The sequence below is a fragment of the Triturus cristatus genome, chromosome 3_2 (genome assembly GCF_964204655.1).
Source record: "Triturus cristatus chromosome 3_2, aTriCri1.1, whole genome shotgun sequence".
In the NCBI taxonomy this organism is placed as follows: domain Eukaryota; kingdom Metazoa; phylum Chordata; class Amphibia; order Caudata; family Salamandridae; genus Triturus; species Triturus cristatus.
Window position 1 is genome coordinate 1,197,838,567 of NC_140584.1, and position 27,744 is coordinate 1,197,866,310.

The following is a 27,744-nucleotide window of genomic DNA, read 5'->3' on the forward strand; positions in this document are numbered from 1 at the left end:
GTATTTTATGTTTTATTTATTAATTAATATTTATTTGCTCATTATTATTCATTCTTTAATTGATAACGTTTTATTGTTATTGTTTACGTTTATTTTGTGTGTGGATTTTGGATTCATAGGGGTGTTTGCTCAGTAAATACATTTTTATATGTTTTAATTTGATTTTTAATTAATAATAGTTATTTGATTAACTATGTTAATTATGGAGGTACCATTTATTTTAGAAATGTAGCTGTGTGTTATGAAATGTGTGGTTGTTGTAGGTTAGGAAATAAAGAATATTTATGTTACGTAACAATTAATGTTTTTGATTATAGTTAATTTATAATAAATATAGTTGTTAAATATTTTTATAAAATGTTTGTTAGTAATTTATAGATTTTTTTAACATTATAACACGTTTCTATTTTTTGTTATTTTCAGTCTTTTTCAATATTTTACATTTTTGTGTTTTTAACTATTTTTGTATTGTAGTTGATCTTTTGTTTGTTTTTATTTTTTTATTGACTTTATTGAGAATATTAATTTTACCCATCCGCTATCCAACACTTTCCCTACTGTTGCACTCTCTGGAGTGGGAATAGTGATTTTTACTTCTCCGCTATCCAACATTTTCCCTACTGTTGCACTCACTGGAGTGGGATTAGTAATTTTTAACCCTACGCTATCCAACACTTTTCTTACTATTGCACTCAAAGGAGTGCAAAATGTAAGTTTAATTTAAAAAAAATATATATTTTTATTTATAATATGTTTTGTTCGTGGCATATGAGCTGCAGATTACACACTTTTGTATAGATCGCCATCTGGTGTTGGGCTCGGATGTTTGCAGTTTGTTTTTCCTCTTGGAAAGTCTTTGGAAGTCACGAGGTCGGTGACTCCTCCCTTGGTTCGTATTGCGAATGGGCTTCGGCTCCATCCTCAGATTGTTTTCTTCTGCCATCGGGCTCGGACGTAATACTTCGCGCTCCGGTTCCGAACATTTCCAGTTCGACGATCAAAGCGGAATCCTCGCTCATTGCGGTATTGTTCAGATCCAGATCTCCTCAATCACCTTTTCTTCTACACATCTTCGATTCCAGTCGTCGACGGCGGCTATCGGGCCTATCCAAGCTCCGGTCCCGGCTGATGGAAAGAACTCCATTCAAGAAGTGCCCTCGATGTGGGTCCAAATTCCCCCACACCGATCTTCATGAGGTGTGCAACCTCTGCCTCTCCCCTGAACACGAGGCTCGAGACTGTCCCGCCTGCAAGTCTTTTAGATCGAAAAAGACTATTTGAGATCGAAGGGCCAGACGAAACATGGCGCACTCCTCGACCTCCGTTCCAGTCGACATCTTCGAGGACGACGTCGAAGCTCCGAGACAGCAGCACACCGAAGAGGACCTCGTCAGTGCTTCCATAGCCGACGACTCGGATGTGGAGGACATCACCCGGCGCAGAGGGTTGTGAGTACTATACCCCCTCCCACACCCGCGCCGACACCCAAAAAGTCTTCGGCCACGCCTTCGCCTCCGGGCCTAGGCAAGACCAAAGACACTGCTTCAATCACCCCACCTTCGGGCCCGGTGAAGAAGCCTAATAAGCCTTCCGGCGGCACGGGCTCGAGCAAGCCTGCCAGCGGTGCCGATAAACACACTTCGGCACCGAAAAAGAGACCGGCCTCTACCTCGACACCGAGCTCCGCACCAAAGTCCTCGGTGTCGAAACCCAGCCTTTCGGTACCAACCAAACATCATAAGGCCCTCGGCACCGACACTCCCGCGCCAAAGCCTAGCTCGGTGCCGACCAAAAAATCGGAAGTTCCAAAAAAGCACAGCACGGACAAGCCTAAAAAGTCATCGGCTCCGAAATCTTCGGCGCCGACGGAACAAACATTATCTCAGGAACTGTTTACACCGGATCCCTTGCAAAAGACACTTACCAAGGATCCAAAAACTGGACATTTGGCACTCTCTTCTAAAAAGAGACATTTGGACAAACCGGCTCCGCCTCCACCTCCAAAGAGGAAAGACTGTGCTACCTCCCCTTTCAGAGTGCCTTCCCCACCTCCTCCACCCTCTCCACCTCCGCCCCCTCCGCCTTCTCCACCCCTGCCTCATCGCTCTCCGACCCCGTCTCCAGACCATGATGATCAGGGGGATCCATACTACGATCCAGGTGATGTGCCTCAAGACCCCACCCCTACAGGATCCCCAGACCCATGGGACAATTATAATAATCCAGACATTCCAGATGTCCCACAAGATGACCTTTATCCATCCAGGCCATCTCCACCAGAAGACTCATTAGGTTTTCACCACCTACTTCAGAGGGCGGCACATTATCATGGGGTAGAGCTACACACTGACCCGGTAGAGGAAGATTTCCTCCTCCACACCTTTGATACCGCACATAGGTCTACTTCCATACTACCTATGCTCAAGGAGGTAATAAAACATGCGCCAGAGGTTTTTAAAGACCCAGTCAGGGCTAGGGTCATTAACCCACGCATAGAGAAAAAGTATGAAGCTGCCCCCACAGATCCTGCCTATATCAAAGGGCCAGCGCCACTAGATTCCCTAGTGGTCTCCACTGCACGGAAGAGGTCAAACTCCCAGGCGTCAGGCGAAGCACCACCACCTGACAAAGAATCAAAGCTACTGGACGCGTCAGGAAAGCGCACTGCATCACAGGCAGCCAATATATGGCGTATCGCCAACACTCAAGCGCTATTGGCCAGATGCGAGAGAGCGCATTATGATGAACTAGAAACCATCATGCACCATCTCCCAGAAAAATACAAAAATAGGGCCAATGAATTAATTCAAGAGGGTAAGACCATAACTAACACCTCTATACGCTGTGCCTTAGACGCAGCAGACACAGCCTCCAGGGCCATTAACACTAGCGTCCTCCTCCGTCGCCATGCATGGCTGAGAGTTTCAGGCTTTAAACCTGAGGTACAGGCCTCCATATTAAATCGTCCATTTGATCAAGAACATCTATTCGGCCCAAAGGTAGATGAGGCCCTCGAGAAGATGAAGGACACAGATACGGCAAAATCTATGGGAGCCCTGCAGTCACACCCTCCTAGGCGCACCTTTCGCCGCTCTTCCTTTCGGGGCACCGGCCAGAGGCTACTCCTCAGATAGCGCGTCCACTTCCTACAAATCCCCTGCTCAATCCACCTTCACAAGGGGTTATCAAAGAGGCGGCTATAGAGGCAATAACAATAAAGGCAGAGGCAAAACAAATACCGCCCGCTCTGCCACACCGCCTACCCAATGACTTCCCCCTGCTCCCTCCACACCATCCCACTCCGGTCGGGGGCAGGCTACAAAATTTCCTTCACGTCTGGGAGACCATCACCTCAGACAGATGGGTGACCCAAATTATTCGTTCAGGGTACTGCCTAGAATTGACATCTACCCCCCCAGACATTCCACCCAGGCAACGCCCAATGTCACAAGAACATTCCACGTTACTAAAACAGGAGGTAATCTCCCTCCTACAAAAACATGCGATAGAACAAGTCCCCGCCAGTCAACAAAATTTAGGGGTCTACTCCCTATATTTTCTGATACCAAAAAGAGACGAGACTCTACGACCTATTTTAGATCTCCGGCCTCTAAACACATACATACATTCGGACCATTTTCACATGGTAACGCTTCAGCAGGTGCTTCCGCTCCTCTCCCAGAACGACTTTCTCACCACACTGGACTTGAAAGACGCATACTTTCACATTCCGGTACACCATGCTCACAGAAAGTACCTCAGATTTGTAGTGGACGGGCAACACTACCAGTTCAAGGTGCTCCCATTCGGGGTCACAACAGCACCAAGGGTATTCCCCAAGTGCCTAGCGGTAGTGGCGGCACACCTCAGAAGACAGCACATTCACGTCTTCCCATATTTGGACGACTGGCTAATAAAAGCCACGTCCTACAACCAATGTGTACATCACACCGCCACTACAATCCAACTACTTCACAAGCTAGGTTTCACGGTGAACCACCAAAAGTCCCAGCTAATACCATCCCACACAAAGCAATACCTCGGTGCCACCATAGACACCTCAAAAGCCATAGCCTACCCCAATCCTGCCAGGATTGCAAGCATTCAGGCTTTGCGTCAAAGATTCATACCTCAACACTCTCTCCCAGCAAGAGTGTTTATGTAACTGATAGGGATGATGGCCTCTTGCATCTTCATAGTGCCCCATGCAAGACTCCAGATGCGTCCACTCCAAGAGTGCTTAGCGCGCCAATGGAACCAGGCCCAGGGGCAACTGACAGATCTGGTGATGGTAGACGGTCGCACCCATCGCTCTCTGCAGTGGTGGAACACCACAAATCTTTCCAGAGGTCGACCGTTCCTGGACCCGGTTCCACAAATAATCTTAACAACAGACGCATCGCTCTCCGGCTGGGGAGCTCATCTACTACACCTCACAGTGCAGGTCACATGGACGCCGCAACAAAAGTTACTCCACATCAACCATCTGGAGTTACTGGCAATCTTTCTAGCCCTGAAATCCTTTCAGACAAAGATTTTAGGCAAGGCAGTCCTTATTCGCACAGACAACATGACGGCCATGTACTACATTCAAAAACAAGTCGGCACACACTCTCCACAGCTCTCTCAACTAGCACAGAGCATATGGAGATGGGCAATTCCACACAAAATCTTTCTCCTAGCCCAACATGTCACAGGAGTCCAAAACACCATGGCAGATCTGCTCAGCAGACAGACGCAGCAGATCCACGAGTGGGAACTTCACCCGCAGGTTCTTCACCCGTTCTTTCAGATGTGGGGGCATCCACACATAGACCTCTTCGCCACCCACGAAAACAAAAAATGCCCAAGCTTCGCCGCCAGATACCCACACCCATTGTCCGAAGGCAATGCAATATGGATGAACTGGTCAGGCAAATTTGCGTACGCCTTTCCACCTCTCCCACTAATTCCATTAGTGGTGCGAAAGCTACAACAGCACTCCCTCACACTGATTCTAGTAGCTCCAACATGGGCCAGACAACCGTGGTACACCACGCTGCTGGAACTCTCGGTAGCGCCACACCAAAAGTTACACCTCTCACCATGCCTCCTAACCCAGAACCATGGAGAGATCAGACACCCGGACCCAGCTCAGCTCAACCTTGCGATCTGGCTCCTGAGATCCTAGAATTCGGATACCTTAACCTTCCCCCTGACTGTATGAATTTCATCAGAGAAGCTAGACGCCCTACTACTAGAGCCTGCTACGCTGCAAAGTGGAAAAGATTTGTTGTTTATTGCCATAACAACACAATCAACCCCCTAGACGTATCTATACAGCACATCATGTGCTACTTACTCAATCTACAAAGGTGTAACCTAGCATATACATCCATTCGGCTACACCTCGCAGCAATTGCCGCTTACCTACAAAACAGACAGCACCTATCACTTTTCAGAGTGCCTGCCATTAAAGCCTTCATGAAAGGCCTCAAACAAATAATTCCCCCCAGAGTACCACCCTCACCTGTGTTGAACTTAAATATAGTTCTCACAAGGCTAATGGGACCGCCTTTCGAACCTTTGCATAAATGTGAACTGCAATTTCTCACATGGAAAACAGCTTTCCTTGTAGCCATCACTTCCCTTAGAAGGGTCAGTGAGATACAAGCACTTACTATACAAGAACCTTTTCTCCAAATGCACCCGAACAAGGTTGTCCTCCGTACCAACCCAAAATTCCTACCCAAAGTCATTTTCCCCTTTCATCTAAACCAATCGGTAGAATTACCGATTTTTTTCTCGCAACCTCAAACTGTTGCAGAAAGGGCTCTACACACACTGGATGTTAAAAGGGCCTTACTTTACTATATCCAGAGAACACAACCTTTCAGAAAGACCAAACAACTGTTTGTCTCTTTCTCTCCACCACATAAAGGCAACCCCATCTCTAAATCAGGGATAGCTAGGTCGATTGTAAAATGCATACAGATTTGCTACCACAAGGCAAAACGCATGCTATCTGTTCCCCCTAAAGCCCACTCTACACGAAAGATAGGGGCTTCTATGGCTTTTCTAGGGAACATCCCATTAGATGATATCTGCAAATCAGCTACATGGTCAACACCGCACACTATCACTAAACATTACTGTGTAGATGTGCAAACCAAGCAACAAGCTAGCGTGGGCCAGGCTGTACTAAAAACACTTTTTCAAACCACTGCAAAAGATACAGGTGGTCGCCGCTAGGGTTGGGAACTGCTATATAGTCTATGCAAAAGTGTGTAATCTGCAGCTCATATTCCTCGAACTGAATATGCTACTTACCAGTATGCATCTGTTCTTGGCATGTAGAGCTGCAGATCTACACACGCGCACCCGCCTCCCCGGCTACCTGTATCTGTTCCAGTCTATCTTATTTAGATACAACACACATGGGTTTCTTCACTATTTTTACTACGCTCCATCTTTCCCTGTTGGCGAAAAACAATCTGAGGATGGAGCCGAAGCCCATGCGCAATACGACCCAAGGGAGGAGTCACCGACCTCGTGACTTCCAAAGACTTTCCAAAAGGAAAAACAAACTCAAACATCCGGGCCCAACACCAGATGGCGATCTATGCTAAAGTGTGTAGATCTGCAGCTCTACATGCCAAGAACAGATGCATACTGGTAAGTAGCATATTCCTTATTAGATTTTGTGTTCTAGGTATCTGTATATTTACATATATTTGTAAATTTTTATATATTTGTAACATTTTAAAATAAATTAAAGTTATTAGTTTATTATTTTAAAGTAAATATACATTTATATATTGCATTTTATATATGTACATTTACATTTTTTTTAAATTAAATTTATTTACTATATTTGTTTAAATGTACATTACATCTAAATATTTTAAGTTAATTTTATTATTTAATTTATTAAACATTATTTTTTATATATTAAAAAAATCGATATTTTGTACATTGATATTTTTTACATCTATATATTTTTGTATTTGACATTTTATAGATAGGATGTCAATATTGTGGATGTCGATATTTGTGTAGCGGGATATTTGTGTAGGCGATATTATGACAGTGACCCAAGGCTTATGGGTCCACCTTTTAAACCATTGCACAATTGCCCTTTGCAGTTTCTTTAATGGAAAGTTGCTTTCCTCATTGCAATCACTTCATTAAGGAGAGTTGTTGAGCTACAGGCATTAACCTTTGAAGAACCCTTCTTTCCGCTCCAGAAAGACATGGTAGTTCTTGGCACAACCCTGAATCCCTTCCCAAAGTGGTTTCTGCTTTTTATATAAACCAATCAGTTGAGTTACCTGTGCTTTTTCTTCAACCTGATTCTGTAGCAGAATGCGCTCTTCACATGCTTGATGTCAAAAGAGCTTTATTGTACTAAATAGATAGGACCAAAGATTTTCGCAAAACAAAACAATTGGTTGTTGCATTTGCTCCACCTCACAAAGGTAATTCCATCTCTAAATCTGGCATTTCAGAATGTTAAATGCATTCAAACATGCTATGCAAAAGCTAAAAGAACTTTATCCATACCCCCTAGAGTGCATTCCACTCACAAAATAGGGGCTACTATGGCCTTTTTAGATAACATTCCTCTAGCTGACTTATGTAAAGCAGCTACATGGTCTACACCACATACATTTACCAAACACTATTGTGTAGCTGTGTTAGCATGCCAACAAGCTCACCGCTTTGAGAGTATACTGCTTTGTAGTCTATGCAAAGCATGTGTATCTACAGCACACATGCCTCGAACGCAGTAAGCATCTGTTCATGGCATGTAGAGCTGTAGATTCACATGCGCCCAACCGCCTCACCGGGCACCTATAGTTGCAGTTCTTGATTATACATTCATATGCATGGCTATCTCTATACTACACTTACTTACTCCATTCTCACCCTCTTGCGGGAAAACAATGTAACAATGGAGTCGATGCCCATGTGCACTACCACCGAAAGGAGGAGTCACCTTACCTCGTGAATTAGAAAGACTTCTTCAAAGAAAAACAACTTGCAAGCATCCGGACCCAACACTAGATGGCAGGAGTATACAAAGTTTGTGAATCTACAGCTCTACATGCCAAAAACAGATGCTTACTGGGTACGCAACATAATCCTGATGCAGGCAGGAAGAGTGTAATATGCTATTTATTACCAGTGTTGAGGGTGGGGGGAGGGAGCCATAATTCACAAATGACAAAGCCTCAAGTGGCTTATGATACATACCCCTTCCTCAACAACACTAAGAAATAACTTCTTACACTCTGTCCATCTGGATATACTATGGAATTTATTTACATTTGTGTTAAAGTAAATGTATGTAACTAAAACTAGGATGTAAGGAGTTATATTCCTGCAGTAGAGTAAAATCACATTGAAGCATTGAAGAGGATTAGTACTTATTTGGAGAGTTGTTTTCCTGTCTAACATCATTCTAACATGCAATCCGTGAGGCAGAATGTGTGTGTGTGTGTTTGTGTGTGTGTGTTAGTGTGTTATCAAGATCCCTTTGGAGATCGTAACGCGTCATGCTGATGGAGTTGTGTTTTCCAGAATCTCTATATAGATATATACAGACCACTCCTACTCGCAGCAACTTCTCCTCAGCGCACAAATGGAGTACGGACCACAATTTCGTGCAGCTCAGATTTTATTCAGCTCCTGTAAAACACAACTCCATCAGCATGACGCGTTTCAATCGCCAAAGGGATCTTGATCATATATATATATTTATTTATATATAATGTACACTTTTTATCTTTTTCACTGGAAAATCACAAAGGTTAAAGTGATGTTATAGTTAGGACTTGTAAGAGTAGCTAATTTTACATTAAAAAAACCCTTAGAAATTCACTGAAAAAAAACAAAGGGTTGAAGGGATACTCTGGTTGGTGAAAATGTCATGTTAAATATACCATTTGAAGCTTACAAAACCACTGATAGTGACCAGTTATAGTTATCTCAGGTAACTATAACTCATTCCCTAAAGTTACCATAGCTCACACCCTCGCCATGCACAGTATTGTCAACAATGATGTCATTCCAGATGTGATTAGAAATGACATCAGTGTAGTCAATGAATGTCACGAGTGATTTGATATGCAGGGGTACAAGCAGTGCATGGCAAAGGTGCAAATAACAGTTACTTTAAGACACAAGTTCTAGTTCCTTGATATAACTAGTGAATTTCAGTGGTTTTGTTAGTTTCAAAGGGTATGTTACATGCAACTTTTTCACCTAAATATAACATCCCTTTAACCTTTGTTTTTTTTTTGTGAATTTGAAGGTTTTTTAAAAGTAACGTTATATATTCTTACAAATCCTAGCTATAATGTCACTTTAACCTTTGATTTTCAGGTGAATTTCCAGGCTTTTTTATTGTAATGAAAGATGTCATCACAAAGCATGGTGGTAGGTTGGAGACCGGGTCTGGCCCAGAATTGTCCATGGGGCTGCCGCCACCCAACTCTGCTGCTCCTGCACCCCTTTCCTCCTAGCCATCATATGTCCAAGTCCGTACCCCTGACTCCTCATTCCAGCCCTGTGTGACTATTATCTGCCACTGCCCTTTCTGCCTGCCCTGTACGGTTAGCTTGCTACCCATCCACCTCTTCCTTGCCCTCTGTTGTCCGAGTCTATGCACCTGCCCCCTCCCTCCTGCCCTGCATGGTGGAATGTGCTGCCACTGCCCTCCAGTTAGCTTCTCGTACGTGCCCACTCCTCCTGCCCTCTGTTGCCCGACCTTAGGCCCATGCCAATACTCTCTTGCTTAGCCTCTGTGCTTAAATTGCTGCCCCTCTCCTGCTCCCTCCTACCCTCTGATGTCTGTGGGAATGCCTCTGCCATCACCCTTTTGCCCGCCATGTTCTGTAGCTGCCACTGGCCCCCCTGTCCACCCTGAGTCTTCTGTTGAGCTGCTAGTGTCCCTCCCACCTGCTCAGCATGGTCAGATGACTGCCGCGTGTCCCTGCCCCCTCCACCCTGTCTTCCGTTGTCAGAGTTGCATGCCCCTTTACCCTCCCTCCTGCCCTCCATGGTCTATTTTGCTGCCACTCCCTTCTGCCCTCCATGCTCTGTTGTGCATCAGTTGCTACTCCTGTTTGCCATCCGTGGTCGGTTGTGAAGAGCCCCCTTCCTCTGCCTTCTGTTGTCTGTGTCAAGACCCTACCTTCTCCCTTCCATGGTCCTTTGTGCATGGTCCGCCCCCTCCCTCTCGCCCACCATGGCCATTGTGCTGCCACTAAACCTCTGTGCCATGCATGGACTTTTTTGCTGCCACTGCCTTCTCACCTGCCCTGTGTGGTCAAATCGCTGCTCCTGACCCTCTCCAACCTTCCCTCTGTTGTCCGTGTGTATGCCTTATAGGCTCCCTGTTGCTCTTCATGGTGTGTTGGTCTTTCAGGACCCATACAGGCTAGTTACTTTGCTGCTCCTGCCCCTTTGCCCCTGCCCTCTGTTGTCCATGTGTGGGCCCCTATCCCCTCCCTTCTGCCTTCCATGATCCATGTGTTGCAATGCCCATCCTGCCTGACCTGTATGGTCAGCTTGCTGCCCCTGCCTCCTTCTCCCTGCTGTCCGTGTACATGGTCTTATCCCCTCTCTATTGCTTCCCATGGTCTGTTGTTCTGCACTGCCCTCCCATTTTCCCGGTGTGGTGTATTGTGCTACCACAACCCCTGGTGTCTGCTCTGTAAGGTCAGTTTGGTGCAGCTGCCACCTTCTCATGCCCTTTACTGTCTGGGTCTCTACCCCATTCCTCCTGTCCTCCACGATCCATGTGCCATACATGCCAGCATTGTGAACTTGGTAACAGAGATATTTTGGGAGGAAATATCTGGGGAATTGATTTTTCCCATTGGCTTACATTGAAAAAGAGGAGAGTTTAGGTGGGAGGCTGCTTAATCAAATCCCTTTTGGGCTTAAAAGCATCTCGAGTCTCCTGTCTGAATTGGATCTGGTGGCATCTATGGCTGTACTGCTTCTGCCTCTTGCTTCTGTGCTCAATGGTCTGTTGTATTGTCACAGCTTGTCTTGACTGTCCTGCATGGTTGGTTAGTCTCCTCTACCCTCCATGGTCTGTTGTGCTGCCACTGCCCTCCCACCTGCCCAGCATGGTCAACTTCCTTCTCTTCCCCCTCTTACCTGCCCTCAATTGTCCGAGTCCGTGCCCCTGACCTCTGCATCCCACAGTGTTCTAATGAACAACTACATTACTAACATTCTATATTTATTATGAAAGTGTTTCACGTCTGAAGTCAAATTAACGTAATCAAAACTGTAATGTCTAAAGCATTTCCTTTAGAAATGTTAAACATTAGGGGGTCTTATTCCTATAGAAATTGTGATTAGTGCTCTGAAAAACTAAAATGAGGACATCTTTTTTGAGTTCTCAAATAACGTCAAAGCACTTTTTAATTATCTGATAGATTTATGTTTCTTTTGTCCAGTTGATTATTTGATTATTTGTTGCACTTAAAACAAAGACTGTGGCATTTTGGCCAGAGCTCCTGACTTTGGAAGTGGGGATCCAGGTTCGAGTTTCAGGGATGGCTCAACATACTGTGATCCTGGGCAAATCACTTGATCAACCTGTGCCTAAAACTAAAATAAATGTGTCCTATTGTAATGTAACTGATGCTCATGGAAAGCAATATGATACCGTTGATTCATGTCCGCGCTATATAAACAGCCCTGCCAAGTACCACACATCAGGAGTTAGACTAACACATTTAGTTCTGGTGTCCGCATCACTGTACTATAATGTATCAGTCGTGCATACTGAGCACCCTGAAACACCGTAAGCATCACGAGGCACTTTAAAGGCTGCATCCCGAGCATGACCCTTCGCCGCTTAATGAATGAAATGCTGGTCTCAGCGCTGACCCTGCCTGCCAACAGCAATAAGTTGCCAGCCGGCCGGCATCTGAATCACGTTGTTATGGTGATGAAGTCTTTAGTTTAGGATACATTTGATTTGCAGACAGGCAACTCGATCATCCAGCGAGCAGGGCGGGGCAGGTAAATTAACAAATGAAAAGCAAACAGCCACAGGGGATCCGAAGCCTTCTGCTGTCTTCCCGGGTCTGCTGCTGATGATTGGTCCTGGCCGGCAACAGGCATGTCCAGATTGTATGCCCTCCTCTGCTCTGTGAGCAACCGTGCCCCCTAGACAATTGGGCACCCTAGAGTGCTTGCTCTCTGCTGCTGACAGGCAGACAGGTTGTTAAATAGGCAGAATGGATGCCTGCACTCAGCAGCATCGGTGCAAAGATTGGGGCATCAGTGTACTAGCAGCAAGTGCTACCAACACCTACTCAGAGTTCACAGATGCCCGATGCTGAGAGGAGCCACAGTGCAAAGGGGTCTCCATGCTGTGCTGATCAGGCCGGCATAGTGTACGGCCGTGCTGATCAGGCCGGCATAGTGTACGGCCGTGCTGATCAGGCCGGCATAGTGTACGGCCGTGCTGATCAGGCCGGCATAGTGTGAGGCCGTGCTGATCAGGCCGGCATAGTGTACGGCCGTGCTGATCAGGCCGGCATAGTGTACGGCCGTGCTGATCAGGCCGGCATAGTGTACGGCCGTGCTGATCAGGCCGGCAAAGTGTACGGCCGTGCTGATCAGGCCGGCATAGTGTGAGGCCGTGCTGATCAGGCCGGCACAGTGTGAGGCCGTGCTGATCAGGCCGGCACAGTGTGAGGCCGTGCTGATCAAGCCGGCACAGTGTGAGGCCGTGCTGATCAGGCCGGCACAGTGTGAGGCCGTGCTGATCAGGCCGGCACAGTGTGAGGCCGTGCTGATCAGGCCGACACAGTGTGAGGCTGTGCTGATCAGGCCGGCACAGTGTGAGGCCGTGCTGATCAGGCCGGCATAGTGTGAGGCCGTGCTGATCAGGCCGGCACAGTGTGAGGCCGTGCTGATCAGGCCGGCACAGTGTGAGGCCGTGCTGATCAAGCCGGCACAGTGTGAGGCCGTGCTTATCAGGCCGGCACAGTGTGAGGCCGTGCTGATCAGGCCGGTATAGTGTGAGGCCATGCTGATCAGGCTGGTACAGTGTGAGGCCGTGCTGATCAAGCCGGCACAGTGTGAGGCCGTGCTGATCAGGCCGGCACAGTGTGAGGCCGTGCTGATCAGGCCGGCACAGTGTGAGGCCGTGCTGATCAAGCCGGCACAGTGTGAGGCCGTGCTGATCAGGCCGGCACAGTGTGAGGCCGTGCTGATCAGGCCGGCACAGTGTGAGGCGGTGCTGATCAGGCCGGCACAGTGTGAGGCCGTGCTGATCAGGCCGGCACAGTGTGAGGCCGTGCTGATCAGGCCGGCACAGTGTGCGGCCGTGCTGATCAGGCCGGCACAGTGTGAGGCCGTGCTGCCGCCATAGAAGGCCCAAGTGTAAAGACGAATGACCGGTAAGATCGAGGTGTTCTGGGCAGGGTAGCTTCATGGCCCCGGGCTAATTATAGAGCTTCCAGCTCTATTAAAAACAAAGAATTCCCCCCTTGGGATACAATCTTCGAGCCTAAAGAGCAGTTTGAAAAATAAACAAAATAATGAACATACATCTCTGTGCAAACATCAACAGTATAATAGCATGTATGCTAGTATTTTTAAAAACCTGCAGTAAAGGAGGCATGGGCGAGAAGGCAGATATGACCAGTGGGTTGTTTTCGTAAGCTGTTTTGCACCTGTTGCAGGCTCCTCTGATGCCCACTTAAGTACTTCTAAGGCAAAGGCTGCAGTCCATGACTTCAACTCTCTGCACTGCTAGAAGCGGATCTTCATAGAAGTATAAAACTATTTTGTTTGTGGGTCTAAATGTTTGTTTTTAATTACAATTTAAGTAAATTTATCAATATTCATATTTCAAATTGATATGTCTGATCACGGGAACATCATTCAAACTAAACCCATCTCTATAATGCAGCGTTCGTATGGGTCTCCGATAGCTGTCAGGTGGCCCTATCTTGTGTGACTGACACCCCCGGGCATAAATGTATAACTGTTTGTGCTTTACATTCCTCAGCTGAAGATTGCTCTTTTCCCAGTGGCTCATGGTATGGCCGATTAAGAACAGCTCCATGAGCATGCAACCACATTCCTTAGTTCCATCAGTACAAATACATGTTTTTAAAGCATCGTTACATAATCCTCGTTGCGGCTCTGAACTCCCATGTTAAGGAATACTAACCTCACAGACACTTCACACAGCTCCTGCTGGGTTTGTGTGCACGTCAAGGCAAGAGCTAATTTCTTGCTTCTGCTTGCCATATTGCCACTCAAAGTGCCACACATGAGGCACTGAAACTTCACACGCAAGCACACCGACAACACAGAGATGTCACTCATGAGCAATCTGACAACTTGGCAGCGATGTGGGATTTGCAAAGCTGCTACGGCCTTCCACAGCCCCATGCATGTTTGCTTTGTGCACTGGCAAAGTAAGATCCTTGAGGAAAATGCCTGCAATACGTTGCATGGTCCTGGTCAGAGTGTGCTTGAAGCAAACCGGGTCTGTGTGCCCGGTGTATTTACCGGTGCTGTATCGACACTTCATTCCATTCCATTCTATTCTATTCCATTCCATTCTATTCTATTCCATTCCATTCTATTCTATTCCATTCTAGGTGTCTTATATAGCGCACAGCTGCCCTGAGAGGCCTCCCGGCCTCTGCTCAGCTCAGACATTCAGTGCAGCCTAGACACTTCATTCTATTCTATTCTAGGTGTCTTATATAGCGCACAGAGGCCCTGAGAGACCTCCCTGCCTCTGCTCAGACATTCAGCGCAGCCTAGACGCCCTTTCAGGCCAGACGTTGAGTATGGGAGATGTCCATACCCAGCAGTGGACGGCCAGAACACTGGTCAGATGAGACAGGCTCCAGCATAAGAATTCTAGCCATAAGAGAGCATAAAGGGAAAACGCACTTAAGCCGCACAGTGGCCACCTGCATACATTCAACAGCAAATGGTTCTGCATGTAGGAGTAGAGCGTGCTGCCAAGAATAAAGAACCGAAGTGTCTCCTGGCCGTGTGCAGCCCAAACACTACATTCTGGTGTGATGTTAACACAGCATCTCCCTGACTCTCTCCTCATGTCTCTTCTGCGCAGGCGCTGACTATAAGAAGATGTTTAAACCAGTCACAACCAGCTACGATTATGATGCCCCCTTGTCGGAGGCGGGCGACCCCACAGAGAAACTGTATGCGATAAGGACTGTCATCAGCAAGGTAGACACACTGCATACCCCTCATATTGCAGACCTGTAATATGTGCCTTCCCACATGACACATGTCTAACTAGTCACCCGCCTTCAAAGCCTAAACTATTATACTGAACTTTCACTGATGTCGCACACTGACACACTGCACTTCCTTCATCTATGACCCCAGTGCACTGCACCATTACACAGTCCTTTCTTCTCCCTCCATCACGTCTCACACGTGCTCCTTCATGTCGCACACTGACACACTGCACCTCCTTCACGTATCACACCAGTGCACGGCACCATCACACAAGCCTTCACGGCTCACACTGACACACTGCACCTACTTCACCGATCACACCAGTGCACGGCACCATTACACAAGCCCTTCATGTATCACACCAGTGCACGGCACCATTACACAAGCCTTCACGTCTAACACTGACAAACTGCACCTCCTTCACGTATCATACCAGTGCACTGCACCATTACACAAGCCTTCATGGCTCACAATGACGCACTGCCCTCCTTCATCTATGACACCAGTGCACTGCACCATTACACAGTCCTTTCTTCTTCTCTCTCCATTATGTCTCACACGTGCTCCTTCATGTTGCACACTGACACACTGCACCTCCTTCATGTATCACACCAGTGCACTGCACCATCACACAAGCCTTCACGGCTCACACTGACACACTGCACCTCCTTCACTTATCACACCAGTGCCCTGCATCATTACACAAGCCTTCACGTCTAACACTGACACACTGCACCTCCTTCACGTATCACACCAGTGTACGGCACCATCACACAAGCCTTCACGGCTCACACTGACACACTGCACCTCCTTCACGTATCACACCAGTGCACTGCACCTTTACACAAGCCTTCACGTCTAACACTGACACACTGCACCTCCTTGACGTATCACATCAGTGCACGGCACCATCACACAAGCCTTCACGGCTCACACTGACACACTGCACCTCCTTCACGTATCACACCAGTGCACTGCACCTTTACACAAGCCTTCACGTCTAACACTGACACACTGCACCTCCTTCACGTATCACACCAGTGCACTGCACCATTACACAAGCTTTCATGGCTCACACTGACACACTGCACCTCCTTCACGTATCACACCAGTGCACGGCACCATTGCACAAGCCTTCACGTCTAACACTGACACACTGCACCTCCTTCACGTATCACACCAGTGCACAGCACTATTACACAAGCCTTCACGGCTCACACTGACGCACTGCACCTCCTTCACGTATCACACCTGTGCACGGCACCATTACACAAGCCCTTCACGTATCACACCAGTGCACTGCACCTTTACACAAGCCTTCACGTCTAACACTGACACACTGCACCTCCTTCACCTAACTCACCAGTGCACTGCACCATTACACAAGCCTTCACGTCTAACACTGACACACTGCACCTCCTTCACGGCTCACACTGACACACTGCACCTACTTCACCGATCACACCAGTGCACGGCACCATTACACAAGCCCTTCATGTATCACACCAGTGCACGGCACCATTACACAAGCCTTCACGTCTAACACTGACAAACTGCACCTCCTTCACGTATCATACCAGTGCACTGCACCATTACACAAGCCTTCATGGCTCACAATGACGCACTGCCCTCCTTCATCTATGACACCAGTGCACTGCACCATTACACAGTCCTTTCTTCTTCTCTCTCCATTATGTCTCACACGTGCTCCTTCATGTCGCACACTGACACACTGCACCTCCTTCATGTATCACACCAGTGCACTGCACCATCACACAAGCCTTCACGGCTCACACTGACACACTGCACCTCCTTCACTTATCACACCAGTGCCCTGCATCATTACACAAGCCTTCACGGCTCACACTGACACACTGCACCTACTTCACCGATCACACCAGTGCACGGCACCATTATACATTCACGGCTCACACTGACACACTGCACCTCCTTCACATATCACACCAGTGCACGGCACCATTACACAAGCCCTTCATGTATCACACCAGTGCACGGCACCTTTACACAAGCCTTCACGTCTACCACTGACACACTGCACCTCCTTCACGTATCACGCTAGTGCACTGCACCATTACACAAGCCTTCATGTCTAACACTGACAAACTGCACCTCCTTCACGTATCACACCAGTGCACTGCACCATTACACAAGCCTTCATGGCTCACAATGATGCACTGCACCTCGTTCATCTATGACAGCAGTGCACTGCACCATTACACAAGCCTCACGGCTCACACTGACACACTGCACCTCCTTCACGTATCACACCAGTGCACGGCACCATTACACAAGCCTTCACGGCTCACACTGACACACTGCACCTCCTTCACGTATCACTCCAGTGCACGGCACCATTACACAAGCCTTCACGGCTCACACTGACTCACTGCACCTCCTTCATGTATCACACCAGTGCACTGCACCATTACACAAGCCTTCACGGCTGACACTGATCCACTGCACCTCCTTCACGTATCACACGAGTGCACTGCACCACTACACAAGCCTTCACGGCTCACACTGACACACTGCACCTCCTTCACGTATCACACCAGTGCACTGCACCATTACACAAGCCTTCACGGCTCACACTGACATACTGCACCTCCTTCACATATCACACCAGTGCACTGCACCACTACACAAGCCTTCACGGCTCACACTGACACACTGCACCTCCTTCACGTATCACACCAGTGCACTGCACCATTACACAAGCCTTCACGGCTCACACTGACACACTGCACCTCCTTCACGTATCACACCAGTGCACGGCACCATTACACAAGCCTTCACGGCTCACACTGATACACTGCACCTCCTTCACGTATCACACCAGTGCACTGCACCATTACACAAGCCTTCACGGCTCACACTGACACACTCACCTCCTTCACGTATCACACCAGTGCAATGCACCATTACACAAGCCTTCACGGCTCACACTGACACACTCACCTCCTTCACGTATCACACCAGTGCACTGCACCATTACACAAGCCTTCACGGCTCACGCTGACACACTGCACCTCCTTCACTTATCACACCAGTGCCCTGCATCATTACACAAGCCTTCACGGCTCACACTGATACACTGCACCTCCTTCACGTATCACACCAGTGCACTGCACTATTACACAAGCCTTCACGGCTCACACTGACACACTGCACCTCCTTCACGTATCACACCAGTGCACTGCATCATTTCACAGTCCTTTCTTCTTCTCCCTCCATCACGTCTCACACGTGCTACTTCATGGCTCACACTGACACACTACACCCTCTTCATCTATCACACCAGTGCACTGCACCCTCCATCAGGCCTCACTCCTGTACTCTACACCCTACCCCCACCTCACAACTGTACTCTACACTCTACCCCACCTCACACCTGTACTCCACACCCTACCCCCACCTCACACATGACTCTGCACCCTCCCTCAGTCCTCACACCTGTACTCCACACCCTACCCCCACCTCACACATTTCTCTGCACCCACCCTCAGGCATCACACATGTACTCCCTACCCCCACCTCACACATGACTGTGCTCCTCCCCTCAGGCCTCACACCTCTACTCAGCACCTTACCCCCACCTCACACATGACTGCACCCTCCCTCAGGCCTCACACATGTACTCTACACCCTACCCCCACCTCGCACATGTACTCTGCACCCTACCCCCACCTTGCACATGTACTCTGCACCCTACCCCAACCTCACACGACTGCACCCTCCCTCAGGCCTCACACCTCTACTCCGCACCTTACCCCCACCTCACACATGACTCTGCACCCTCCCTCAGTCCTCACACCTGCACTATACACCTTACCCCCACCTCACACATGTACTCTGCACCCTCCCTCAGTCCTTACACCTGTACTCCCTACCCCCACCTCACATATGACTGTGCATCTCCCCTCAGGTCTCACACCTCTACTCTACACCCTACCCCCACCTCACATCTGTACTCTGCACTCTCCCACAGGACTCACACCTGCACTCTACACCTTACCCCCACCTCACACATGTACTCTGCACCCTCCCTCAGGTCTCACACCTGTACTCCTTACCCCCACCTCACACGTGTACTCTGCACCCTCCATCATGACTCACACCTGTACTCTACACCTTACCCTTACCTCACACATTTACTCTGCACCCTCCCTCAGGCTCACACCTGTACTCCCTACCCCCACCTCACACGTGTACTCTGCACTCTCCCACAGGACTCACACCTGCACTCTACACCCTACCCCCACCTCACATCTGTACTCTGCACTCTCCCACAGGACTCACACCTGCACTCTACACCTTACCCCCACCTCACACATGTACTGTGCACCCTACCTCAGGTCTCACACCTGTACTCCTTACCCCCACCTCACACGTGTACTCTGCACCCTCCATCATGACTCACACCTGTACTCTACACCTTGCCCCCAACTCACACATGTACTCTGCACCCTCCCTCAGGTCTCACACCTGTACTCCCTACCCCCACCTCTCACGTGTACTCTGCACTCTCCCACAGGACTCACACCTGCACTCTACACCTTACCCCCACCTCACACATGTACTCTGCACCCTCCCTCAGGTCTCACACCTGTACTCCTTACCCCCACCTCACACGTGTACTCTGCACCCTCCATCATGACTCACACCTGTACTCTACACCTTACCCTTACCTCACACATTTACTCTGTACCCTCCCTCAGGCTCACACCTGTACTCCCTACCCCCACCTCACACGTGTACTCTGCACTCTCCCACAGGACTCACACCTGCACTCTACACCCTACCCCCACCTCACATCTGTACTCTGCACTCTCCCACAGGACTCACACCTGCACTCTACACCTTACCCCCACCTCACACATGTACTCTGCACCCTCCCTCAGGTCTCACACCTGTACTCCTTACCCCCACCTCACACGTGTACTCTGCACCCTCCATCATGACTCACACCTGTACTCTACACCTTACCCCCACCTCACACATGTACTCTGCACCCTCCCTCAGGTCTCACACCTGTACTCCCTACCCCCACCTCTCACGTGTACTCTGCACTCTCCCACAGGACTCACACCTGCACTCTACACCTTACCCCCACCTCACACCTGACTGCAGGTTCCAACAAGGCTCACTCCTGTGCTTTGCACCCTCCATTATGCCTCACAGTTGTGCGCTGCACCCTTTCTAATGCCTCACTTACCCCCTTTCATCTTGTTTCATCCCTTTACTCTACACTCTCATCCGTTCTTTATACCCATACGTTGCACCCTCCCTCCTGTCTCAAAAGTGCTTTGCTGCCGTTTGTAGCTGGGTGTATTTGCCCAAGTGCCCCAGTCTCCTCTTCTGGGCCATGTCCCTGTTGTTCTCTCAGTCTCTCGATTTTAACCTCTGCGTAGGCTTGTCTTCTCTTTCTTGTGACAGTCGCCGCCTCACCTTTCCTGATAACTTTCTTTTTGTTTCCTCAGTTCATGGAAATCCCACAGGGCCCGATGCCTCCGCCCACCATCAAACAAGGCTATGGATACGTGCCCCTGAAGAAGGTCAGTCTGTGCTGGTTGTCTTAAAGCTGAAACCTGCTGATTTTATGGAAATGATACTCTGGTAACACTGACTTTACAAGGGCTCTACCATATTTCCAAGAGACTTTTTGAGCACACCGAGCCCCGCGCCGGGGGTTTGCAGAGGGCACATCCTGTCCCCCTGCTCGTTCTGGATTCTTCATCATTTTTGGGGGAGACAAATACACCGAGGGCCGGTGTCTGGGAGACTCTTACCAAACCTGGAGCATTCACTTCTCTTCGGTAAAAGTATTTTTTTAGATGCCCTTTTTATTTTCAATTAAAGACATCTAGTGATGACTTAATAAATAAATGGAGGATCAAAGACATTTGATATTTCAAAAATGCAGTGTCTTACCGTATTATCCCTTAACTAAAATTAACTATGCCTCTGTCTTCGCAAGATTTGTCCTTTGCACCATTCCCAGATTTTCTTATGGCCCTTTCACTGCTGTTTCCAGTGACGCGCCAACTCGGTTTTTGTAAGAGTTGCAAGATTAGAGACCACTCTTTATTCTGCATCGACTCTCACGTTTCCGGTTTAAATCCTTATATCAATAATTTCCAATCATCATGAATTGAGAACCTCGTTATTTCTTTTAATGGCTGCCAGAAGTTCCTTGAAATATAAGGGACATTTTCAGTCACACCTATTATAATGGATTGTGCCCCCTTTTTCCCCATTCCCTGGTTGGTAGTGCCGAGGGTCATTTTGCTGATCTGTCTTGGGCCAGGCGCCAACCCATCAAGGGTGTAATGGAGAATTGTAAAAGGAACACAGATTTTTCTTCTGTGTGTTCCTCCCTAGTATTTTTCACCATATTGGCGACGGCTTCACCCAGCATCATTTTCCATCAGCCTATATAACCCCATCTCCTCTTGGTATTGTGATTGGACAATATCTTCTTTATCTTTGAGAGTGTCCATTTAGTGTTTTCTAAAGACTTCACCAATTGTTCAAAAGGTGAATGTAAGTGTCCTGGGCACTGAATTTCTAATTACTGGGGTTCACACCCTTTGTCAAGTGTGTAAGTTAATAGTATTAAAATCATTCTTGGCCGGTCACTTTGAACACCTTATTCCAATTCTCGAAGGATCAAAGTTGTCCCCCTTCCTATTGATCGGCTAGTGCTCTGCAGTTTCCGTCCTGCCAGTGTTTCCAGTTTGTTAGCACATAAGCAGCTGTGAAATCTATATGGTTCTGGATCGATGTCCGTAGGGGGTGAAGGACTGGAAACCCTTAGCCTGTGCTTTGGAGTCCCAGACGTCTAGCGGAGCACTGGATATTTGGCTGAAGTACAGCCCCTGCAGCCTCATTCCTATAGACCAGCCCGCCGCCCCTCTCTCCATACGTACCCAGAGATGGTTGACCAGTCACTTAGGATTCTTAGTAAGATCTGATGTCTGTTGATCCCAGGTTTCCTTAGATACCATGAGTGCATTCTGCTAGATTCTCTCATGTTTTCCCTGCCACACAAAAGACATTACATTTTCCAGTGATGTAAAGGTCTCCGCATTGAGCTTAGGCGGGAGTGCGTTGAAAGAATGAGACCTAATACTGTTACTTTTTTAAGTGCAACTATCCTCTCGAGCCATGAGATGCATTGATTCTGCCCCGTTGTACGTTCCATCATTGGCCATCCACCAGCGCTATACTGGCTCTCAAAAGGACAGTGATCCATGTGGTAGTTTTCTGTTCTATTTCTACTCTATTCAGGGAACTTGTAGAGCGCTTGGCTCCTCAGGACGGGTCTCCCAGCGCTGGGCATAGCTCAGGACCCTAATTCCACCAGATTAGACAGACAGCCGGGATTTAAGCCGCTTCCTAAAACTCAGCTCAAATTCTGTCCTGTGTAACCTGAAAGGCCGAGCATCCCATAATTTAGAAACCAGATAACAGAAGCAACGCTCACCACTTCTACCTTCCGCACCATCGGAGTCACCACCAGATGTAAGGTTGATGATCTCAAGGTTCTGCTGGGCATATCGGATCGGATCAAGTGATGTAACAGCACAGGGCCCTTGCTGAGCGATACAGAGAGCATTAAATAGGATCATCTGTTTGATGGGTAGCCAATGTAAGGATGCCAATGAGCTCGTGACTAGGTGATGCTTCAGTATCTTAAATAGCAGATGGACTGCATCATTTTGCATCACCTGCAGTCTCCTTAAGATATAATGCGGGCAACCTAAATAAAGAGAATTACCGTAATCCAGGCACGAAAGACTAATACCTCGACCATCATCCTCCATGATGGAGAAGGTAAGACATCTTAGATCATTCTGAGTATTCTCAGAATGCTGTAGCAGCTAGCCACTAATTTGTATACCAGAGTCTTAAACGTAAGTTTATTGCGCAGCCAGATGCCTAGATTTTTTATCGTAGCTTTCGTCGAAGGATGGCTGCCTAATAAATCGGGCCAGCAAACCTTGACCAGCAGTTACAGTCATTGCCGACCACCATCACTTCCGTTTTATCTCCGTTGAGTTTGAGGCAAATGACTGCCATCCAGTCTGCTATCTCCTTCAGGCATGGTTTAAGTTTCTCTGATTTAGAAATGGCTTTCCAGAGTTAGGGAAACTACAACCGAAGTACCATCCACATATGATGCTATTGAAAGTCCATAAGATTGGCCAGTCAAACAAAGGACCGGGCGTACAGGTTAAATACTCTGGGACTCAGTGAGGATCCCTGGGTAACTCCACACTTTAGGGGAAAAAGACTCCGAGTAAAACAGCTTGTCATAGACCTGAAAACTCCTATCTCCTGAAAAAGAAGATAGCCATCTCACTGCTAGGCCGGTTACTTCTGAATTCTGTAACATCTGAGATAATGTATCAAAGCTGCAATCATATCCAACAGAATAACTGCTGCTGACCCCCTTGATCTAGAGTAATTGTAACTTCCTCCACAACTACTACAAGGGCAGTCTCTGTCCTGTGTCCGGGACGAAAGCCAGTTTGAGTGGGATGAAGCATGTAAGTTTTTCCCCAAAATGCGTATAATTTCTGATTGACCTGCTTTCCCATGCAAGACAACCGGGATACCAGGCTTTAGCTTTCTGTTAGTGAGGGGTCTAGAGAGGGTTTGTTTTTTATAGAAGCGATTTTACCACTACATGTTTCAGAAGACGGCACTACGCCACTCTGTAGAGGCAGTTTAAGCACCTCTTGAAGCAGCGGGCAAATGATCCCTGCCCCTTGAATTACAATGAACGTGAGAGCCCGGGCAAGTGGACAACTCCATTTTACTGCATTCATTAGCACCGCGAGGTCTTCTTCCCCGACGACCTGAAAGGAGGTGAAGATTCCCCTCAACATCTTAGGCTGGCACAGAGAAGGCGCGGCCTTCGGCTGCTCTACCTTGCCCGGGAAAGAGGCGTAGATATCAGTAACTTTCTAAAAAGAAAGGTTAGCCTTGTCATTCAAAGAGCCACCTATGGTGCTGGCGCAGGCCCTATCCACTCTAGGGCTGCAAGAGATTTCACTATCCCAGACCTGGACGCATTAGCAGTTTATTTTGAACGCATCGTAGGTGGAGCGTCCGCTTCTAATAGTGTAAATAAATTTGTTCTTGCTGCTCTCTTATATTCCACTTTGCTACTAGAATCGTATGTTTTTGCCGAATTCCTTTCCATTCTTTTTTGAATCCTTGTAAATGGAGACTAAGCCATGAAGCCCTCCTCACTTAGCGTGCAAGTCTGTGATTCCTAACCTGGATGTTCAAATCTAAGGATGCCTTTATCCATTCGTTACATTTTCAAGCAGCCCCTTGGATTTCGTCTCCTCAGTCATGTCTAGTATTGGGGAGAGTCGGTTCCAGTTCGATAAGGTCTAATCTGGACCACAAGTGGTGATCCCCGGTATCGTGGAACTGCGAGCGTCCTGACCCGGAGGAGAGGCAGAATCATAATATGCTTTGACCAAGTAATTTGTCGAGGCCTCATAACTTGCGTATTGGAGAGGTTAGTAAAAACTGGGTCAAGAAGATGGCCTTTCTTATGCGTTGGTGCTGTTATTAACTGAACCAGCTGTAAGAAGGGTAGATCCTTTACAAGGTTAGTAGCATTAGAACATTTGGGATCATCTAGATGAATATTCAGATCCCTCACAAGTGTGGTTAGCTTTTTTTAACCTCCGGCTAGCCAATAGCTCCGGTAAAGCTTGTAAAAACTTTACAGCTGGGCCCAGAGGACGATACACCACGCTACCAGACAAGGTAAAGATGGAAGCAGATGTAATAGAAAATAAAGTGTTTTCACAACCTAGTAAAGGTGAAAGAACACAGCCTAGCACCTCCTGATGCATTATTGCAACCTCCCCTCCCCCCGCCACCCCCCTCTCTAGACGATCACATCACAGGTTTCTGTTAAAAATGCCACATTGGCTGATCATCGCATATGAGTGAAAGCAGATTTAGTTTATGCCACACTAGTAATTTGCAGTTAATCAGAAACACCCGCCACATGTCCAGTTCCTTGTGATTAGTTCCCCTGATATAACACTGCCCTTGAGGCTGCACATTTAAACAGATTACGAAATTACAAGCAAGTGTCGCTGAACAAGAGTCGATCCAGTGAAGGCAGCTACAGTTAGTACTTATATGTAGGGTATGTAATTGGTCAGAGGAGTGAGATGTAACTTTGTGGATACGACCAGGGTTCCTGGCCTCTGCCTTGTCTGGATTGGTGCAGACCGGCTTGTCTTTGGCGCGCCCGCGGTGCGTACACACCCCGGAGTTAATTGACTGCTCAGTCGGGAAGACAGCCAGAGCCCCAACAAAGATGGCGTCTCACTCTGGCCCAATAATCGCCACCGACCGTCAATGCGGTCTATACTAGTGCAACTCAGCACAAGTGAGCTCAAAGAGTTCAAGATCAAATTCATACAATTAATAAGATTTACTGTCCTCTTATGAAGTCTGTCCACCACCCCAAGTATGAAAACACAGTTAAAACTGTTTTTTTTAAAATTGCATTAAATATGGTGATCTCAAGGTGCAACCTGTCATCTGAGAAGAAGACAGTAGTACGGACCTTTGGATATTTCACCGAGTTGATCTTCATCCTAAAAGGGACATATTATGTGCTGCTGTCACGGTTTTACTTATCCACTTATGAAAGTAGCCTTTTGAATGTATCTACGTTCATTTTATACTAGGAAGTCCTCCCAATATGTTCTGCTAGTTTCAGTAAGTGAGGGACTGATCTCAACGGTCTTTTAGATAAAGCAAGACCTCACCCACGAAGAGCGAAATCTTGTGCCCTGCCAACTTCCAGGCCTTACATGTCTACAGTGCGCACTGTTGTATTCCCACCTCTCAGAGTTCTATTGCCAATTCAAAGAGCAACAGAGACATCGGGCATCGCTGTATTGTTCCCCTCCTTAAACTGGAACTCTGAAAAGATCCCATTAACCATGATCCTATGACGTGGTAATGTATATGGTGCCATAACCATCCAATCCAGTCCTCCCTGAGCCCAAACCTTGTCATCACGTGCTCTACGTAGGACCGGCTCATCCTCTCGAATGTATCTCCGCTGTCTAGGGCCAGAAGAGTCAATGACATCTGTTCCTTGCTTGATTTTCAACATGGTGGACTGTCCTAACAGTTTCAAGCATCTAACTGTCGCAGATGAAGCCAGTCTTTACGTATTCGATCTGGTAAGATCGCTGATATTCTGTTGGCAAATAACTTCACACAGAGTTTAGCATCAGCATTCAGTTGTCTGTACTATCGAACTTGCCGTCCCTTCTCTTCCCAGTTCAGGCAGAAGCTCAACATCTGCAGAATTCATGATGAAGCCCAACATCTGCAGCATTCATGATGAAGCTGAAAATCTGTAGCATTTATGATGAAGCCCAACATTTGCAGCATTTATGATGAAGCCCAACATCTGCAGCATTCAAGATGAAACCCAGCATTCACGATGAAGCTCAACATCTGCAGTAGTCACGATGGAGCTCAACATCTGCAGGATTCACGAGGGAGCTCAACATCTGCAGGATTCACGATGAAGCCCAACATCTGCAGCATTTGTGATGAAGACCAACATCTGCAGCATTCATGATGAAGCCCAACATCTGCTGCATTCATGATGAAGCCCAACATCTGCAGCATTCATGATGAAGCCCAACATCTGCAGCATTCATGAAGTTCATCATCTGCAGCATTCACGATGAATCAACATCTGCAGCATTCACGATGAATCTCAACATCTGTAGCATTCACGATGAAGCTTCGCATCTGCAGCATTCATGATAAAGTTCAACATCTGAACCATTCATGATGTCAGTTACTTTTCCTTTGTCTGCCATGGATTGAAACACACACAACAGGGTTGGTAACAGATACTTCACAAAAGGCTTATAAAATTCACCTCTGAAACCGTCAGAGCCGGGCAATTTGAGCAATCCAGGGGGCCAGCTGACCAGTAAACCTTGTCTGTTGAAAAGGATATGGTCTGCTCTTCGAGTCAGGAGGTTAATTTCCTCCAGTGTTGCTGAGAGATTCTCCCATTGATATAGAGCTGTTTGTATAACTTGCCGGAGCTGGCCACTCCTCGATATTTCTTTTGTTTTTTAATACACTTTGTGACTGCCCTCTTTTGTTTCACCTGAAGGGCTTGGCCCGCAGTTTATGGCCTTTGTTACCACGCTTATAAGGTTTCCTTCCCAGAGACAGATCCTTGTCTGAAATATTCAATAAAAAGGCATGCAAGTGCCATTTAGAGGTGCGATTTTTCTCAGTTCTGCTCGTTTCCTGAGAGTTTGTGCTTGTTTTCTGTCTCTCTGAGTTCCTTTTCCAAGTTTGTGTTCTTGCTCCATTTCGCTTGTCCGTGGCTGATAATGCTTCAAGTTCCCCTCTAACCTCTACCTTCAGCGCATCCCATTAGGTGCT

The 27,744-nt window shown here is 47.5% G+C and overlaps 1 protein-coding gene across 6 annotated transcripts in view; it reads left to right on the plus strand.

Annotated features, from left to right (window-relative positions):
* Window positions 1-27,744, plus strand: part of LOC146859432 (beta-galactosidase-like) — a 356,754-nt gene that overhangs the window by 259,351 nt on the left and 69,659 nt on the right. For all 6 annotated transcript variants that reach the window (XM_085650133.1, XM_085650132.1, XM_085650130.1 and 3 more), the window contains 2 exons: window positions 15,116-15,234; window positions 20,751-20,825. In XM_085650133.1, coding sequence (XP_085506259.1) covers window positions 15,116-15,234; window positions 20,751-20,825 — 194 coding nt within the window. The remainder of the gene's footprint in view (window positions 1-15,115; window positions 15,235-20,750; window positions 20,826-27,744) is intronic.